Here is a 21,241-nt window from a genome sequence, read left to right as displayed (position 1 = left end):
CATATTATGCATACCTTAAATTTAAAGTTAATTTTTTATATTTAGTTCGATCATTAATATTTAAGAGCTTGATTAATTTAACCCTAAACTAATTTGGCGGCTGTCTTTTAAAGTAGCTACTAGCTACTATCATATCATAATGTTTATTCATTTTTTATTACAATTTTATGTGTATTCATGATGGTCATAATGTTTATGTGTATTCATTATTAATGATACGTATTTTATTTTGGGTTGTCCCAACATAAATGTCTCGTTTTTCTTTTAGACAATAATTTTACACTATAAAACATATGAGCCCACACACCTTTATACAATTTTACACTATAATCTTATTTTTCTTAATTTCCGAGTCCAAAAACAACGTGCCATAAATAATGAAACCGATGGAGTAGTATTTTGCTGAGTTTTAATGGCCATGATTGAGTTTGGATTGACTTTTTATTAGAATTGCAGTGGAAGAGGTCATTCGTGCTAAAAATGGGATGGAAATCGGATTTGCAAAGTGAAGAGGAGTCGGAGATCGGCGACTAGAGGCGAGCTGCGCCCACCCATTTTTGTCAGACCCAACTTGAGTTGTGAGTAACCTGTGATTAGAATATTTAGGATTCTTTATCTTTCTGTGTATGTAATACAAATTATCTACCTGTTTAACTTTTCCTGAGATTCGACTTAGATTAGCTTACTACACTGCAATTGATCTTGTTTTATTACGAGTGTTTTAAATTGAAACACATACATGATATTCATCAAAATTACAACAGATCTAATTGTGCATATTTGTTTTGGAGTTAAGATAGATATGGTGCATTAAACTGATTAGCTTACTACACTGCAATTGATCTTGTTTTATTACGAGTCAACTTGAGGTGTTTTAAATTGAAACACATACATGATATTCATCAAAATTACAACAGATCTAATTGTGCATATTTGTTTTGGAGTTAAGATAGATATGGTGCATTAAACATTCAGCATTATACATTCTTGTCGACCATAATATTTGTATTTTCATCGATTAACCAATATTAGTACAAAATAGTCGAAATTAAAATAACCAAATAAATATATTTTTTGAATTTTTATTCAACTTTTTTCTTAATTAAAAAAGAAGAAAAAAAACCTTAAAAATCCTTGCATGCACAACGACGCAGCTAAGGACCGAGCCTTATTAAAATCTCTTTCAGGTAAACCCAATGAAAAGATTCTGAAAGAGGAAAAAAAAAAGTGCCCATCTAAACTCGAAGCAAAAAAGGAAACAAAAAAAGCATAACGGAAAAGAGAGATTTTGACCGAGCTTCGAACTAACCATCATCCGGAGCAAGCCAAAGAAATTGTGGCTAATATCTATAAAAGGCAACAATTAACTCTTGAAGAAGTGTGAGTCATACCACTTTTATCCAATCTATCTATCTATTATATAATAGGTTACAATATTGAAGAGATCACATTCATCCTCAATCTTAGGTGGCATTTTCTCCACTCACTATTTTTTGCTATCTTAAATCCTTTATCCCACATTGAAAACATATTAAACATTAGCAATTCATTACCTAAATAAAATGTCATTCATCATTCCTACATTAGACATTCATTATTCCCACATTTGATATTATATTAAACTTTATCATGGAAAAATTTGAATTATTACAAAATATAAATTTTTGTATCCACCAATTTTGAGTTATAATTGTATGTTTGTCACATAACTACGACTTTCATTATAATGCATCCATAACATAAAATATGAGAAAAATATAAATATAATAACTAAAAATAACACATTCAAAATATATATAATAAAAAAATTAAAAAATAGTAATGGTGAAATTATGTCACAATGAAGTTCATAAATTTCTTTTTATTCATAAAAAAATTTTAGGTCCCACGTCAAACTTTTAGTAGACATAATCATTTAGATAACTTAAGCAAAAGAACAATAAAATTCAACTTCGATTTGACAAGAGAATGTATTTGTTTGAGATATTAGAAATTGTAGTTTTCGTAAATTCTAGACAAAAAAAAAAATCAAAGAATTGAAAAAAAGTAGAATAGAAAATTTTATTTAAACTTTTTAGCATATACATTCAAGAGTTTGTAGTATCATGTCAGTTGATATTTCTATTCGAATTTGTTATCATTTTTAATCCTTTATTATTTATACATTTATATTAAATATTTATTTTGTATTATTAGAATTTTAGTTGAGATAAATAATCAATTAAGATAGCAGATTATATTTAATTATCAAGATATTTTATACAAACTCAATATTTATATGCACTTGGTCATATCAATATTTATTTAGACGAGATGATTCTCACAACTTAGTTATGGTTTTTCAAACTTCAAACAAGATGATGCTTACGAGCCAGTTTTGTTTTTTCAAATTCCAAACAAAATGATGCTTCAAACTCAGTTATGGTATTTTTAGCTCTAAATGAGATTATGCAAAAAAACATGTTATGATTTTCCAAGCTCCATACAAGATGATGTTTAGAAGTTAGTTATGATCTCACAAGCTTCAGATTGTATAATCTCACAAGTCAACCCTGGTCTTTCAAGCTCCTAATGATATTGATGTTTAGAAGTGAGTTATGATATTTAAAGTATCAGATAGTGATGTTCAAACGATTGATGCATTAAGTCAGGTATAATATTTTAGGGTCTAGACGAGATAATGCTCAAAAGTTTAGCGTTCAAAAGTCAGATATTGTCTTTCAAATTCTTGATGAGATCTTACAGACTTGAGATGAGACGATGCTTAGATGACAAATGAGATCTTAAATTAATTCTTATCCGTCAATATAGAAAAAATGTACAAAATCTATAAGTATTTTTATTATTCTAGCAACAAGTTAATATTTAATTCACGAATATAATTGGAATTAGTATAATATAAACTCTATTATATTAAGTTAAATTAATTAAAAGATAATTATATTAGTGTTAATGGGCAAAAATGCCCCATCGCTTATGTTTTTTTTTGAAAAATGCCCTCTCTTATTATACAAAGCAATCTATGCCCTAATTGTGTGAACCACCGAAAATGCCCTTTGAATGTGATGGTTGTGTATTGTTTTCCACAAAAGGTCTTACAGATCTATGACAAAGTCTTACACATGTATGACAAAAGTTGTTAAAGTGTAAGAAAAACATCAATGTCATCAATTTAAAGAATGGTTTCGGTCAAATAAGTGTTGGAAAAAGTGAAAGACTAAAACAAAATATAATATTTATTTATTTTTGAATTAAAATCCAAGGTTTTAGAAGTAAATCGTAGGCTAATTAATCAATGAAATATAAATACTAAAAATTAACACAATCGATATTGGCACTCAAAACACACAATGGATAAAAAAAATGTGTCCGACCGGAAAAAAACGAGTGTTCGGCCGGTGAAAGGCCGGCCGGTCGGACAGATTTGTTTTTTTAATTTTTTTTTAAAATTGATGATAAACGACAAATATGATGTGAAATAGCCTTGTCAGTAAAGTATTCACGTCAAACGCTCTAATTTCATTGAAATTCACGTGAAATGAAGGGATCTTTGTTTATATATGAGATCTCGACGGACACACTCCATTGCAAAGTGAAAAAACACTCAAAATCAATAGAAATTATAATATTTTCCAATTGGTGAAGCTATTATTTGTGAATTCTCTCAATCCCAAATTTAAAGGTATGACATTTTACGTTTGAAATGTAATTTAAGTTGGTTATTGTTTATTTTCAATGTTTTGTTTGATCTTATGCTTATGTGAATTATTAGCATATTATAGCATACTTTATGATTTAAAGCTATGTTTGAAGGAAATATATGTGAATTAGAGCACATTCTATCATGTTTTAAAGTACTTAGTAATTATTACTTACATTTTAGTTATATATATATATATATATATATATATATATATAGGGGGCCGCTCCAATGAGACCCCCTAATTTTAATGAGATCTAGGGCACAATCTGGTGCGTTTATTTTATCAATCCTATGGCTGATATTGTATCTGGAGGGTGATTTTTTTTCGCAGGGTTCGAATCTTGGAAGGAGCAAAATATTTTAAATTTTGTTATTCATCAGTATATACTGCATTGTTCATCAGTATATACATCTCGTTCATTAGATATACGTTTTGTTCATTAGTATTATATGTCTTATTCATTGTACTCATGTTACACGAAAAATAGGGGGTCTCACTGGAGCGCGCCCCTATATATATATATATATATATATATATATATATATATATATATATATATTTCTACATAATTCATGTTAACATGCTCGAAAATCATGTGTCCGCCCGGACAAGTGTCCCTGAAAATGTGTCCGGCCGTGTGTCATTACATATTATGTAATACACGATCGGACACATTTCCTCGGTAACTTTCCCGGACGGACAGATCTTTTTTGAGCGTACTACATGTTATATGTTGTATTTTTACATTTCATCCCAAATTTAAAGTGAATTAGAGCACATTCTAGCATGTTTTAAAGTATTAATTAGTAATTATTACTTAAATTTTAGTTATATACATATATATTGCTACATAATTCATGTTAACATGCTCGAAAACCATGTGTCCGCCCGGGCAAGTGTCCCTGAAAATGTGTCCGGCCGTGTGTCATTATAGATTATGTAATACACGACCGGACACATTTCCTCGGAAACTTCCCCGGACGGACAGATGTTTTTCGAGCGTATTAACATGTTATATGTTGTATTTTTACATTTAATTCCCTTTACATCATATATTTATTTATTTATTATTTTTTCTGTAGATGAATGAATATGGGAGATACTTTGTGGTTAATTATGGAGGTGCCTTCAATGGTTATGAGTACATCGGCGGCTCTTCTAAGTGTTTGCATATTTTCGGAGACACCATGGCTACTAAGTTGTACATGATAAATCATCTGATGTTGGAGAATTCATTGAGCACTAATTACAGCTTGTATTATTTGACGAAGAGATTAAATGATAGGGTCTACAGTAAAAATATTCTTGCCAATGACAATGATTTGCTTCAGTTGTTGGTGTCCTAGCCACATTTTTATGAGATTTATGTTGTCGAAGACGAGTCTAGTGGAAGAGTGTATGTTCCTTCGTTCGATCTCCCTCAATCTTCCGCATATGGAGGGGAATCTAATGCAATATTCGAAGGTGGGGACGGATTGGAAGCAATCCAAAGATATGCTTATTTAGACTTAACAGCCGGAGATTCACCAGCGCAAGAAATTGTTGAACCGTCGGTCACTTGGGGTAATCACCAGTCAACGGATTGGCCTTCATGGGATGAGCCAAATCTGAACGTTTACTATCACCAAACAACTGAGCATTCTTGGGGTCCAGCTGATAATCAATATACAGACGAGCCCCAGTTTGTGGAGAATGATGATAATGTAGATGAAGAATATGTTCTATCGTCTGAAGTCGAGACTGATACAAGCGCCTCTGAAGACTTGTCGGAGCCAGAGAACTTGAGAAGGACTGGGATTGAATATGCAGGTTGGCAGAATTTACAGATCGATGACGATGATGATGAACATGTTCCTGGAGCAGAAGAACTAACTAATTGGTTAGTTCCGATTATCTCGTTGGACGCTGCAGCGTCACTTGTGGATATTGAAGATTATCAGCTACTACCTCGGGAGCTGGCAAAGAATTCTTATTTTAATAGCAAAGATGATCTGATCGTTGCAATCGATCTGTGGAACATGAAGCAGGGCAAGAAATATTATGTCACCAAATCAGACAACAAACGAATTTACTTCAAATGCAGGCATTCAGATAAGTGCCCCTTCAAGCTCAGTGCATCGTCTCAAGATTGATCCATTTGGGGTGTGTATAAGTTTACCAATGAGCACTCATGCGACGGTGATCTAGGGCGCGTAAAGCGAATAAAGGCCCCCGCAAAAGTCGTTGCAACATATTTAGCACAGAAAATACATGACGATTGTGAGATCTTGAAGCCGAAGGCCATCCAGCTGGAGCTGCAACGTGAGCTTGGTGTACACATCAAGTACGATGTTGCATTGCGAGCCCGTAATCGAGCGACTGAGATGGTTTATGGTCGACATGATCAATCCTTTGAGATGCTGCCTAAGTATTTATACATGTTGAGACAATCCAATCCCGGTTCGTTGGTGGAGTGGGAAGTTGACCCTGATGGCCGATTCAAACACTTATTTGTTGCTCTTGTAGCTTCAGTTAGTTGTTTCATGTTCAACTTACGGCCAGTGATTGTAGTCGACGGCACACACTTGAAGGGCAAGAATAGGGGTATTCTGTTTGTTGCAGTGACCAAGGACGGCAACGAGAGTTTATTCCCACTCGCGTATGGTGTTGGCCCGAAAGAGAACGATGAATTGTTGATGTATTTCATGTCGCGCATTCGACGTGTTTATTGGCAAGCCAATCCACTTTTGATTGTCTCTGATCAACATATCTCCATTGCCAATGCTATCAGGAATGAGTTACCAAATGCCACCCACGGCCTATGCTACTACCATTTGCAAAATAACCTGAAGCATTACGGTAAGGCAGTGGTAGATCTAGTTGTATCGACAAGCTGCATTTGCGTACGAGAAATCTGACTTCACTAGGGCTATGAACGCCCTAAAGGTTATGAAGAGAGCTGCGTACGATAAACTAATGGGGATTGGGCCTAAAAAGTGGGCTCGTTCGATGTGTCCTATGCCTGTGCGACGGTACAGTTTTATGAAATCAAATGCTGCTGAAGCTTTTAATGCGAGATTGTTGTGGGCAAGAAGACTTCCTATCTGCTCAATGTTAGAGGCAATCAGACTTGTTATTGAGAAATGGTTCAGCGAACGACTAAGAGCTGCACAACAAAGCGAGGAACCCTTGTCTGCTGAGGCCGGTAAAATGGTAGCTATTAAAGTCCAAAAAAGTTGTCGATACACTGCACAAAGGTTGAGTGGCCAGAAGTATAAGGTGCAAACTGGTAACAGAAGCTTTAAGGTGGATCCGGAGAAGAAAAAATGCGAATGTCGAGCATTTCAGCTAGACCAACTCAATTGTTGCAATAAGGTACGAGCATTATTTCCAAGGTGGGTTCATGTAAATGTAATATATTCTAATGTTCGTTATATTGATTATTGCCTGATGTTGTTTTTATAGTGAGGCAGGTGATACGATCGCGGAGTATGTAGACGCTTACTACACGAATAAATTTCTTATCGATTGTTACTCTGGCAAAGTTAATAATCTCCCACCGAGACACCAGTGGTTGATTCCTGAGTACATCGCTGAGAGTGTTGTATTACCTCTGATTGTCACTGGACAATCGGGGCGCCCAAAAAAAGGTAAACATCGAGGTGGTGGTGAAGGCAGCAGCACACAAGCAGATGAGTCTTCTAGTATCAGTCGTCGTAAACCAAAGAAGTGCAGCATCTGCCATGAAGAATGACACACCAAGAGAACGTGCGCTGGCAGGGCGACTGAGACCAGGGAGTAGTGGTTTGTATTTGTGTGTTGTAACAGTTAATGATATTGATTGAATTATCTTATTATTCGATAATATGAAATGATTAACTGGAAATAAAGTTCGTTGATTAACCAAAAAAACCACACATGAATATAACAATATACAACACTAAACAAAACAAGTCTATTGAATCTACCCTTCGCAGTTTCACACAATCCAAATATAGCTCTAGCGATCTTGCTCCTATATGCCATTACGTTTCTGTTACCCCACTCAATGGATGGAGAGCCAGATATCAGTCGTTCAGCATACATGCAGATGAAAGGCCCGCAGCTGACAACGTCCTGCTGATGAAACTGATCCTCTAGTGGAGCAAACACCGCCGTCATAATTGGCCACTTGTCCTTTGCCACTATCGAATCAACGGATGTGTGGTCTAGCCACATCGACAACTGAAGGACACGCGGCAAAAATCTCAGAATAGGTAGTAGTTGCTTCATTCGAAAATTTTGCCACTCTTCATTAAGATTGTGCGCTACTGGGTCATACACCTCGCAAACGGCTTCGCCCAACCGAATACGATAGAGGACAAAATGGTGGTCAATAATAACTGGCATGAGAACCTATGACAAACCACAATGAATTGGTTTAAAACAACGATAAGTCACAAATAATTATATAATATATCTTTAATCATTACCTGTGAGGCATCCATCTATCTAATCTTTTGACCAGGAGCAAGTTCATGGTCCAGAAGTGCTTATCCACGTACAGCGGAGATCCAGTCTATGTGAGGCTCCCAACCGTCAGCTATTCCGGTATGCATCAATACATGTCACTCCTTGGCAGAAAATTCACTTGCTTCATACTTGGCCAATAAAGCTTCCCACTCGCCCTTCAGGTATATCTACAAATCAAACAAATAATGAATAATTTATATCTGCACCAATGAAAACATATAAATAATGAAAGTTTACTTACAAACATATCCGTGTCTACTATGACTGTGTTATTCATATTTACTTCATCAAGTAAATCGCCACAACTGGCAAGCCTATGTCTCAACGTCAAAAAATACAAGTCAATATCCTGCAACAAAGTTAAAATCAGTAGGTTTGTACAAAATAATTTAACAAAGTTAAAATCAATAGATTATTTACCCCAGTTGTGAATTCTCGACTGAGATTCTCCACCCGCTCGAAGTCGTCATACACCCGCAAACCACCACTGGCCCTGACATACACCTCACGACCCTTACCACCTCTACAATTGTTTATCCACTTCTCATATGTGTCATTGCAGTGTTGTGTCTCTGGACGTGGAACTGGGCTATTAACCCAAGGCGATCTCCGAAATGTAGACGGACGTCTCAGCCTCCGGCTGCGACGCTGTGTCTGCTCTGCCTGTGGCGCTTCTTCCGTCACACTCAAACGACCATCTTGTGCCTCAGGCTCCTCCGTCTGAGCCGGCCCTGATGAACTAGATTGTCCCCACTCATATGGTGAAACAGCAGTGAGCGGCTCAGCAAAGTATATCGGCTACTCTGTCCTATACTCCGGTCGCAGGAAGGGGCATGAAGGTAGACAAAGGTCGACCAGTCAAAATTCTGCATAGCCGGTGTGCAGTAGCCCTGATCCTTCATAATTTCCTTCCACTGCTCGTTATAATCCCGGGTCTCTGGAGAGTGAGAATCATAATCTGAAGGGCGTGGATCATAATTCTGGGTCTCTGGATGACGTGGATCGTTATCGCGGGGATCGTCGTCGTAGGGACCTGAAGCACTGGGATCGGCTCTGTTCTTTGGAGGAGACCATCATTGGTAATCATCGGGGGAGTCAGACCCTAAAAAATGTTTGCTCTTGCCCCTATCCTTTTTGCCCTTGCCCTTCAGTTTATCGTATAATTTGTCAAAGAACTTCTTCAACTCCTTACGGATCGTCTTCTTGACCCATTTACGGTTCACATCACCCTCGCTGGGACTGGATACTGGCCGAGATCCGCTCGACGATGAAGAAGTATGCGGCGCTGGCCGCTTTCCCGGATGAACAGAATGACGAGCCGGCTCATAGGGTCGAGCATCCCTCACAGGGCCCCGAACACTCTGGCTGCGAGTCATACGAGGTTGTCTAACTACCTTCTCCTCGTCCATGCGCTCCTCCACAACACGGGCTCTGGTGTGCTGTGGAAATTGGACACCCCGAGCTAATGGGTTCTCGTGGGATTTGAATCTCACCAAGAGTTCGCCCGGTGTCAGCGCTGATATGAAGTAGTAACTCTCCATCTCATGCTGGTCGGGGTTTAAATCTAGGACACCACCCTAGAAAGCAACATAGATAATATTTTAGAACATAAGTAAAAACCAGTAACGGTGAAACACTAAATTTGAAATAACTGATTACCCGTGCCTCAAATAGATCTCGTAAACTGTGAAGCCGGGGCTTACCCCTAAAAGTCCATCTCAAACATCTTGGGTGCGCTGTCGGATCACCACTAGATGCTGCCACCATCTGTCCTAAGCTCGAGACGCGCTCCAATACCCAAACAAATAAAGCCCACGAAGGACCGTAGAAGTGATACTTCTCGCCGGTTCCTATCTCTGTCATATAATGGCATAACATTTTATATGAATACGCGCCCCAGGGAAATCTATCAAATGCATCCAAATCATCCACCAACACCCAAAGCCACTGCTGTACATGCGTATCCAACCCAAGAACAATGGTGTGAGCCACACACACAAGGACATCACGAAGGTACAGGCTCTCATCCTTATCATCTACTCGACGATCCAAATTGCACACGCGTTTAATGAGCGCGTGTACGGTCATAGTTCACCCACCGTAAAATCTTCGGTAAGCCTCCACGCGACTGCAGTCGTGTTGTAATGTCGCATCAAACATCGTTGGACCGAAATTGAGCCCAATAACTAATGCGTAGTCTGCGGGGAAAAAACTGACTCGTGATCCGCACAGAAAGAACCACATCTCATCGCTTTCCGACACAATCTGCCTCGAAACAACCTGGTGCAATGCTCTATTGCTCTTCATGCCGGGTCTCCAATCAGTGATGGTCAAAACACGACGCTCTAAACCTTCCCAATAGCCCTTCATTGCCGACCAAAAATAAAGTGCGCATCAGGTCCGAAAAAGCAGTATCCCTATAGTATGTGCTGATAGTTACCTCCGTCTGGTCAATAGTGTCGGGACGAAGATATGAGACATCCGCCTATTCATTTACAAAATGAAAACCATATTAAATTCGGTAAAATATTAAAAAATAATACAAATAGAAAAATACATAAAAAACAGTAAAATATGCAGCAAAAAGATGTGTCCGGCCGGTGAAGTGGCCGAAAACATGTGTCCGCCCGGAAACAAAAGTACCGGTCGGACATATTTTTCCGGCCACTTCACCGGCTGGACACATCTTTTTTATTCATATTTTGATGTTTTATACACAATTTAAAAGTTAGAAGTTAGAAAAAAAACAAATTTTATATCAAAAATGCCTAATTCGAAACTCATCCAGATCAAAATGCACAAACTAACATCTCATCTATATAATTTCATAAAGCAATACTAATTCTCGATAAAATGAACATTGTTAACTTCATATATAATTTCATACCAAGCAATATATTTCATACCAAGCAATTATTCGTTAAAACTAATTAATTAATTAACTACACTTTTATGAGAAACTTCATATATAATTATTCATACAAAAATAATGAATTAATTAACAAACCCTATTAAACAATATAATTAACACTTAAACAATTTAATTCATAAGAAATACTAATTCAATAATTAACACTTAAACAATATAATTAAATTAAATTCAGTAAAATAGTTATAATTACTATAAAGATAATAGTATATAAAATAGAAGATTTTATGCCGATATAGATCTTATGATTGGTGGTATAAGAGGTGGTTGTATTGGAAAAGATATGGATATATATATATATATATATATATATATACACAAAGAATTTCAAGGAATATATGTATTGAACGGAAGAGAAAGAAATTGGTCAAAAAAAATTCAAATTAAGAGATTAAAGGGGAAAAAAATAAAAATTTTAAGATAGATACACACGCATTTTAAAAAAATTAAGAGAAAGAATTTCATTCAAGAATATATATATACATACATACACACGCTCGGACATGAATTTTAAGGAATATATGTATTGAACGGAAGAGAAAGAATTTGGTCAAAAAAATTCAAATTAAGAGATTAAACGGAAAAAAAATAAAAATTTTAAGATAGATACACACGCATTTTAAAAAAATTAAGAGAAAGAATTTCATTCAAGAATATATATACATAAATACACACGCTCGGACACAAGAAAAAGGGGAAAAAATGCAATACTAAGATGGATACACACGCATTTTAAAGAAATGATTAAGTCATTAGTCAAACTATATGTTTTTTCTTGGAAAAGCAAACAACATAGCAGTCGTGTGTAAGAGATGTAAGAGATTAAAATTGATGTTGACATTTTAAGGGTAGAATAGTCATTTAGGGCATAGAATACGTTGTATAATAAGAGAGGACATTTTTCCAAAAAAACATAAAGGATGAGGCATTTTAAATTTCCACTCATTATATTATATAAAAATAATATAAATAATTTAAATCATAATTTAAAGTTTCATCGAATTTCAACGAGTTATATACACTACTATACATATACTTAATCTTCGTGCGGACAGAAATGAGTCATAAATAGTGTGAAAAAAAAGTACTCCCTCCGTCCCACCTCCATAGTCCACTTCACTTTTTCACACATATTAAGAAAATGCAATAAACAGTGCTTGAAAAATTCAAATATTATTTGAAAAATACAAAATATATGTAATTATTCAAGTTTGCCCTTATTTATTCAATGTTTGACTATATTTAAATAAGGTTACTTTGGTAATAAAAGAAATTTAATGCTAATTTAATTTAGAAAATTGACTATATTATTGGATATCTAAAAAAAGAATAAGAGACTATAAAGGTGGGACGGGGGGAGTATCTATTAAGACGACATAGAATTTTAGGATATCCAAGACATTTGATAAGTTTTAGTACCGATTCAAGCTTACTTTTTGGTTCATATCTTTATTAAACGAGAGAGAATTGAAAATTTTATAATAATATAAATAAAAATATTCAATCTTTATATATTATGAATCATCAAAGTAAATGCTCAGATATGATTCATCTAAAGATTGTTTAGTCGAATTTGGAAAATTTGTTCGTGAGAGAATATGAGAAGTAAAATAAGAAATTCAGTAATGATAAATCCACTAGAAATCCCACTACAAATGATGGTATATTTGATGGGAGGGCTAAAATAAAAACACTTCTTAAAATATAAAATATAAATAATTTTCAGCCCTTAGATCATCAAGATCTACGGTTGATTCGGAACATTATTGGATGAATTCGTGGTCATGGATTTGAATCCCAAAGGTAACAAAAATTTATTTTTCACAATTCGTAATCATGTTGGATAAAATTCGTACATTAAAAAACGTTTATATTTATATTTTAAGAAGTGTTTTTACTGTAGCCCTCCCCATATTTGATTAATTCATATATGTGCACAAACAAAATGATATTCCCTTCGTTCCAAATTTTTAATATTCATTTGAAAATGGCACGTGTTTTAATAAAATGATTGAATATATTATGAGTAGAATAAGAATCTCACCTTTTATGTGAGTATTAAAATAATTAAAGTGAAGTAAGAATCCCACCTATTTATACTAAAAGCTGGAACGGATGGAGTAGTATATTTTGCATAAAAAGCCATACTTTCTTCGCTCGGTCGCCCCTCAATTGAGTGCACATATTTCTTTTTTGATTCGTTTTTTAAACTAGTATTTTTTTTAAGTAAGTGTATCCGATATAATTAAGCTACAATAAGGTGTGATCCTTATTTTTTTACATATACTCAATAAATTCCTTAAAATTTATGTAATTTTCAAATAAGTATTTATCTGGGAGAAGGAAGGTAAGAAGTATTTTTTTGCCTGAACTTGGGAAAACTTGATAAATGGTGTAACTAATTTAAATGGAGTTTTCAATTTCAAATTGATTTCAAATCAATTTTAAAATTGAGTGGCAATTTTGTAGTTAGAATAAAATTGAAAGTTTATTTATAAGCTATACATTTTTTTTTCTTTTTCTTTAACTTCTTATTTTTCTATTTTATTTCTTTTTTAAAATTGTGAAATTTGACTAATCATAAAATATTTGATATGCATATCAAATTAAAGATCATGACAAGAGATTTAATTTGATATATGTTATGTAAATATTGGATTTAAAATATAAAAATTATATTTATTTAAAGATTAAAACTTAAGAAAATTCTCTCTTCTCTCTCCTTTTTTTTTGAATAACTCTATTTTTTTCAATTATCTTTTAACTTATATTGTTTTCTTTTTTCACAATATTATTTTTTTATTAATATGAATTATTCTTTATTATTTTTATATTAAATTAAAATATATTCATCTTAAATTATATTTAAAATTTTTATATAATAATCAAATGATAATCAATTTACATATAATAAAATATAAAAATATTTTTCGTGCGTTGCATGAGTGCAAATGCTAGTTAACTATATTAACTAGCAGTAAAGCATATTCCCGAAATAAATAAGAAAGAAAAAAAAAAGATGGCTACGTCCTATCCCACACCGGTGATAAGATAGAAGTAGTAGGTGTAAGCTGTAATATAAAAAGGCGGCTAAGATAAGTAGTAATGCATCTTTGCGCTTGGGGCAATGACGCAGCTAGTGAGGTTCTAACCGAGGCGCGTCTATTGCTGGTTGAAAACTATTTCCAAACCCCCTCTTCGGCCCGGGCTTGACTCGGGCCGTCGAGAATTTCTGGAAGGGCTCCCTTTTGGGTAAGGCCCTACAATCAAGTTTTAAATTTTTTGGGCCTTTTCTTGTCCCATTTATTTGTTGCTATCAAAAATTTTAATTAACTTTGCCAACATTATTCGTTGGTCGTGTCTTAGCCAGGCCTCTTTGGTTTTGCTTAAAAGCCCATTTGTTATCTTTTTTAGCTGTCAAATGGAGATATCCAAATTCCACAGCAAAACGAGGTTTTGTTTTTAGTTAGTCCAAATTCCAAAACAAAAACTTTATTAACCAACAAAAGCAAGTTAAGCAACTCTGTCTCTTTCTCGTGTTTACTGTTCACACTACTATCCCCTCGTTTGTATTTCATTCTACTTGCTTTTAATTTTGAATCCGTGGTATTTATGTTTAAAGGTCGTCCTTTTATATATATTTTCAAGATATATTTCAAATAGTTTTAATAATATTTTATAATTTTTTTGTATACTTAATTTTAAATATACACAATTTATATAACATTTCCTGCAAAAAAGAGTTAAAATTCGATTTATTTTTTCTTATAAATTGATTGCAATCAAAATATAAATATTACCAGCATTTTTTTGAGAAATAGATTAAATTAGTACTGAAAATGTATATTTGTAAATATTTTAATGTCTCTTCTTAATAGGTACAATCAATAAAATATTAGTTGAAATCAATTAATTAGTGGCCCGATGAATATAAACTTAACTAAAAATATATGGATTAATTGTATGTAACTATACGAATATATTCAAATTTTTATTTTTAACTAATTTACCTTTGTCCATCAAATGGATTAATTGTATTTCTTTTTTGTTTCATTTACCAAATAAGTACCCATTATTTTTATAAGTGTACTCTACACAACTCACTTACAATAAAAATTAATAAGTCTCCCGTGCGATGCATGTGTCACGATATGTTTTATTATTTTTAAAATTTTAAATTATGTAAAAATGTCATTATTTATAAGTTAGATTAATTGGTAATAAAAAAAATTATATTAATTTAAATATTAGTATTTCATTTAAAATAGTGTATTATAACAATATTATTAACTTAATAATTATAATATTAATTTAATTAGTATTTGATAATAATAATTAAATATGTACGATAATAATTAATTTTTTATAGATTGTAAATCGAATTATTTAAGTCAATTTCATTTTTAGCAAAATTACTAAACCATCAATGTAACAAAATTAATATTCGTCATTTAGTACAACAATTTTGGGATCTTAAAAGTCCAAACTATATTATTGTTAAAGGAACAGGTAAAATATGAATATATAAAAAGAAAAATATAATAACAATTATTTATATAAATGAATAAATAATTCATACACATAATTAAATAAATCTATATAATAATTTAAATTCTAATTTATATAACTAATTATTTATTTACAAATTCATATCAAAATTAATACATTTTTTATTCTCCCTAATTGCATAAATTAATTTCATATAATTTAAAAATATTTAAATATAAAAAAACTATAACTAAATAACTTGTAAACTTTTTTAAAAAGAAAAGAAATGATATCTACTTATTTTTTTTACCAACTAAATAATCTTGTAAACTTTTGGACTTGTTCACGTTTCCTCACATCAGATTCGATGCACAATTTGATAATCAAATATTAAAGAGTCATCTCCTTTTGTTTGTGCTTGAGGTAACTCTTGAAATCAGCCCAACTTGGAGGGATCTATGACTGACTCCGATGCGAAAGCTTCGGGCAAGCTCATCCCTTCGGAAACCAACTCATGCAAGATAAGTTGGAACTCTTGCACTTGGTCAATGATCTGTCGACTATCAACCATCTTGAAATCTAAGTACTTAGCTATTACAAATTTCATTATCCCCACGTCATCATTACAGTACTTCTCTTCTAGTGTCTCTCATATTTGCTTGGAGATCTTTACATTGGCACATATATTGTATAAGCTACCCTCTAAGCCCCTAAAAAAAACTTCTTACAAATGTAATCACCATTGCACCAATTGTCATAACAGGCGCGCACAACAAAATTGGTCTCGTCCTCCGTCGGCGCAGGAGGCTCGTCTTCCCTCAAGAAATTGGCAAAGCCCAACGTCGTGATATAGAACATCATCTTTTGCCGGCACATCTTGAGTGCGACCCACCAAACTTAGGTGATTTCTAGGCTGACGGCAACATCCCTAAAGAATGATGCTGCATCGAAATTGTTCCACTCCCGGAATCACCAGCTCTTGCAAAGCTAGTTTGAAATGAACCAAACGTAAACCCCTTCGAAGTCGGACAATGTGAACTAGTACCACACCCGTAACCACCATCTCCTCCAAAGTTGGCTTGGAATGAACAAAATGTGAACGTCGTCGGAGTCAGACCATGTGAATCAATGTTGTTCACACCAACAAACCCACTAGTAGCAGCGTAAGCAGTATCATTCGTTGTAGAAACAACAATGGCATTGGCAGCAACAAAAATAGTAGGAGAAGCAGCGACAACAACAACAACATCACAAGAGTTGGCAGGAGCAGTCAACATTTCCAGTAAAGGTATTAAGTATCAAAAAATTTAAGTCCAAATTAGAATAGCTAAACTGGAGGCAGAGCTTCGTGCAGTTCGTGATTCGACCAACACTGCCTTTATCCAGAAAATGTTCAACGATCTTCAAGATCGAATTCGCACGCACTTCGATGATGATGCCAAAAAAGGGGAAGAGTATTGGGGTCCAGAACTTTCAGTCGGACCAATCGAAGCTGCCAAAGATAGACCAGCACTCCGTCTCATTCCAAGGAATACAGAAAAGGACCAAGATCAAATGAGTGTGAGCATGAGCTGCGAGCCAAGAAGTCCTTGAAGCTTTCTGAGCCTGCACCTCCTCTTTCCACCATCAAGTTGAAAGAAGCAATACGTCGAAGAAGGTCTTCTGGTATCCCATCTTGATAAGTTTGATCGCGTTGATAAATAGGTACCTGAGGACATGAATGCTTGGTGGGAGAGAATAAAGGAAATCTACACCAAATGGGTTATTTTTGGCCAGCTCGATCAAGACCCAGATTTCCAGAGAAAAGCATGAAGATATTTTCTTTCCAAATGGACTGAAAAAGGGATGGTGAAGAGACTGCTTGAAGCAAAAGATAAAGCCAAGATGCAGATCATCCGCTACCCCCTGAGAAATTTTGTAAGTCCTCCCAAGCACAAGAATCACATCAACCGCGAAACCATAAAGAGGGCAGTTGAAGGACTTTGCAAGATTTGGGGTATTACAGAAAGAAGCCATCCAAGAGACTTCGACGACATCAAGAGGACAGTTTTTGGTCTCTATCAACAGAAGCCCTATCGTGTTTTTTTCAGTTGTAATCTTTTACTGCTTTGGCTTTGTACTGTTGATCACTAATTTATTTAGCAACTAAACCGCAACTAACACGGTGTAATTGTAGCATATATGTAGCAATCGAGTATCGTATCCTCAGAGACTGACACAACGAAATAACTCTAGCTATATCATAAACAAACTATAACAGTAGACAGGCAAACGATTATGAAGAAGGTTTAATTAAAACTAAACTCAAACAACAACAAATAAAATCACATAGAAAAATCAAATAATAAAGACAACTGATCCTAGGGTAGGAATTTCATTAACTGAATCCACATAATAAATCTATTAATCCTATTAACCAATTTTAATCCAATTATGATGAGAGATCACTTAATTAATCAATCACTCTCGCTAGAGCAGCAACGATCGTAGATTAGTAAATTCTCTACCTCCGCTAGGTCTCAAGAAAATTTACTAACTCCCAATAGCTATCTCTGTTGGGTCTCAAGCCGAATAACTACACATGCAAATTATTGATCAGATAATTCACACGAATTCAAGCACCGGGAATTATGAATCATAAACTGGAAGGTACATAGGTACTAACAAATAAATCACATGAATCTAATTAACTATTTACAAACCCTAGAATCAGATAAAGAACTTAGCTAGACATATTAAAAGAAAACATAAACATAATTAAAAAAAAATGCAATTGTAAAAAACTGAAAGAACGATCTTGAATCTTCAATCTTGTGGAAATTCAATCCAAGCTCTAAAAACTGGAAAGCAATAAAAAACTAAAGCTATGAAACTGAAAAACTTAAGCTGGGAACCCTGAATAGGTCAAAAGAAGACCTATTTATAGTGTCAGGGTAAAATACAGAGTTTGAGCTCGAAAATAGCTTGAAAAATGAAGAAAAACGCAAAAAAACGGACACGCGGCGACCCGGCGGCGGTCGCCGGCTACGCCGAAATCTCGGTGGTCGTCGCCGTTTCGCTGCTGCGCGCAATTTTCTTGCTAGATAAGCTGAAACGTTATCCACAGTCGGAAGTCGAACAGTAATCACTCGTGAGATATCAGCTTGATAAACATTTGAATACTGAATTGCAAATTGGAAGTGCACAAAATTGCTTTTAATATCTGCACGATTCTCCATTGACAGTGCAAAACTTTGGGTTTCTTCAACACTCAGCATCTGAATAGCGACAGCACTGTCATTCTTTAAAGATTCATGGCTATCCACATGGGCCTCCTCACCAGGTCCCACCACTTGACTAACAAAAATACTGTCTGAACACCTAATTTCAAATAAACCATGAGAACCGGCAGCCCTTGAAGATGTTCTCTGCAGATTCACACCAAATGCTTCCCCAAAATCATCCTGAAGAATCAAAACGCCTCCAGAAGATTTTGTAAGAGGCTGCAGTAGAGGAACACGTACAGGACATGTCCCAGCGCAAAATATATCAACCACTGTATTGTTTTGGTCATAACTTTCTCGTCCGAACTCCGATTTGTGATCCGTTTGTGATCACGAACTCGTATCGAGACGATCTACAACTTCTATTTCAGACAAGTTTTCCAAAATCAAAATCAATAATCTTGAAAATTCCTTTAAAATTCGAGTAAGAATCATGTTTAACAAGATAAAGCAATTTAAGCATAAACCAATCACCCAACACTCAATTCTAGGGCTGGTAATCGGTCCGGTTCGGTTATAACATAACCAGTTTACCGGTTAACCAAAATCGATTAAAGGACAAAGTGATAACCGAAAACTGAACCGATTTTCTGTTCGGTTAACCGATTAACCGGTTAATATCAACAACTCCCGCAAAGAGTCATTTCCTCTTATTTAATGTATGTGGAAAAAAGAAAAAAGAAAATCTAACTGAAACTCTCCACCAGCTGATGCAGAGAAATCATGAATCCTCATTTTCTAAGACTTAATGCAAACTTACAAGTTACAACAGTGGCATGTAACATCCAAACAAAATTCCACCATCAATCAATCGAAAAAATTTGTGAAAAGTAAAGAAGACAACAATTTTTCGAAAGCATTCCTGACCTAAGTAGTCGAACAAGAAAGAAGAGCGAAACCACATTGAAGATGAAAGAAGATAGAAATCACAAAAATAAAAAAAAATATCGAGAGAGAGAAAGAGCATGCCATCGCCATCCTTATCGAAGAGGTTGAAGGCTTCCTTGAACTCGGCGATCTGCTCCTTTGTAAGCTGCTTGGCCATTTTGGAATTTCAGAGAAATTGGAATGACGAAGCAAGGGTTTAGAGGGGTTTATACAGAAAGACATTCAGGCGGCGACAGAGTTCATCGGAGAAGTGGAATTGAAGGGGAAAATTTAGAGAGAACCCTAGGTAGCTTTAATTTGAGGAATTGGGGAAAGAGAGAAAATAGAAAGGAGGGGGAAGGAGAGGCGCCGGCCTCGCCGCGCCGGAGGCGGCGAGAACCGGCGACGTCCGCCGGAGAAGGATGGGGAGAGAGAGACGATAGAGGACAGAGAGAACGCAGAGAGAATCAGATTGAGATTTGCGTATGAGAAAAATGAAAGAAGTATAATTTGTATTTGCTGTTATTTTCTAAATTTTAATATAATAGAATATAAATTAATTAATTAATTTAATAATAAACTGGTTAATCGGTTTAACCGGTTAACCGCTCGGTTAAACCGATTAACCGGTTAAAGGAAAAAACTATAACCGATAACCGAACCAAATCGGTAAAAACCAGTTATCGGTTAACCGATAATTGGTTTTTTCAGTTCGGTTACGGTTTTAACCAGATAACCGAAACCGGTTTACCAACCCTACTCAATTCCCTATAAAATTAACATCATATAAACATTAAAAACCATGGAAACATGAGTGTTATCAACTGCTTTGTACCAAAAACTAATATCTCATCAGTTATATGAAATGAAAATGTTGTTCCTCTTGATCTCAACCTAAAGACAATCTTTTTTTGTCCAGGCTCTGATTATTTGTTTATGTCTTCCAGTTATGCTTTCTTCCTCTCTTTAACTGTTCAGTTTTTCTTTCAGTCAACAAGATTTTAGGCTATATTGTTAAGGGAGAATAGTATTCATCCTGTTTAGTAGCTTGCTTTTCTGTTTTCAGCCGTTTCTTGTCTTAGGACTGATTGTATGTAGGGGTGAGCAGAAACCGAACCGACACTGAAAACCGAACCGAACCGAACCATATTGGTGCGGTTCGGTCCCAATTTTACTGGTGGTCGGTTCGGTTCGGTTTTAGAAATTAAAAACCGAAAATTTTTGGTTCGGTGCCGGTTTTGAATTTTTGGTTCGGTTTTGCACCGAACCGAACCGACAAATAATAATATTTTATTAAATATTTATATTTTATAATATATATTTTATTATCTAAGAAAACCTAAGTGTAAAATGAAAATTAGATTCTTACTCCCTCCTCAACCCTAGGCGCCGCTCTCTCACTCTCCAATCTCCTTTTCAATTTTTCGCCTCCAGTTCGGCAGTTCCAGACTTCCAGCCTCGGAGTGAGCCCATTCCAGCCTCTCCTTCCAGTCTCCGGC

The 21,241-nt window shown here is 34.8% G+C and overlaps 1 protein-coding gene and 1 non-coding gene across 2 annotated transcripts; both read left to right on the top strand.

The window, feature by feature from the left end:
* Positions 1-4,254: 4,254 nt before the first annotated feature.
* LOC130993369 (uncharacterized) lies at positions 4,255-7,492 on the top strand. Its single transcript, XM_057918234.1, has 2 exons — positions 4,255-7,058; positions 7,149-7,492. The coding sequence occupies exons 1-2, from the start codon at positions 6,615-6,617 to the stop codon at positions 7,149-7,151; spliced, it is 447 nt and encodes a 148-aa protein (XP_057774217.1). The 5' UTR covers positions 4,255-6,614; the 3' UTR covers positions 7,152-7,492.
* Positions 7,493-14,233: 6,741 nt separating this feature from the next.
* Positions 14,234-14,384, top strand: LOC130996457 (U4 spliceosomal RNA). The gene has a single exon (XR_009092630.1). It is a non-coding gene; the product is annotated as a U4 spliceosomal RNA (small nuclear RNA).
* The last annotated feature ends 6,857 nt before the right edge of the window (positions 14,385-21,241 follow it).

The sequence above is a fragment of the Salvia miltiorrhiza genome, chromosome 7 (assembly GCF_028751815.1).
Source record: "Salvia miltiorrhiza cultivar Shanhuang (shh) chromosome 7, IMPLAD_Smil_shh, whole genome shotgun sequence".
NCBI classification, from domain to species: domain Eukaryota; kingdom Viridiplantae; phylum Streptophyta; class Magnoliopsida; order Lamiales; family Lamiaceae; genus Salvia; species Salvia miltiorrhiza.
This window is presented reverse-complemented; position numbering and strand designations above follow the sequence as displayed.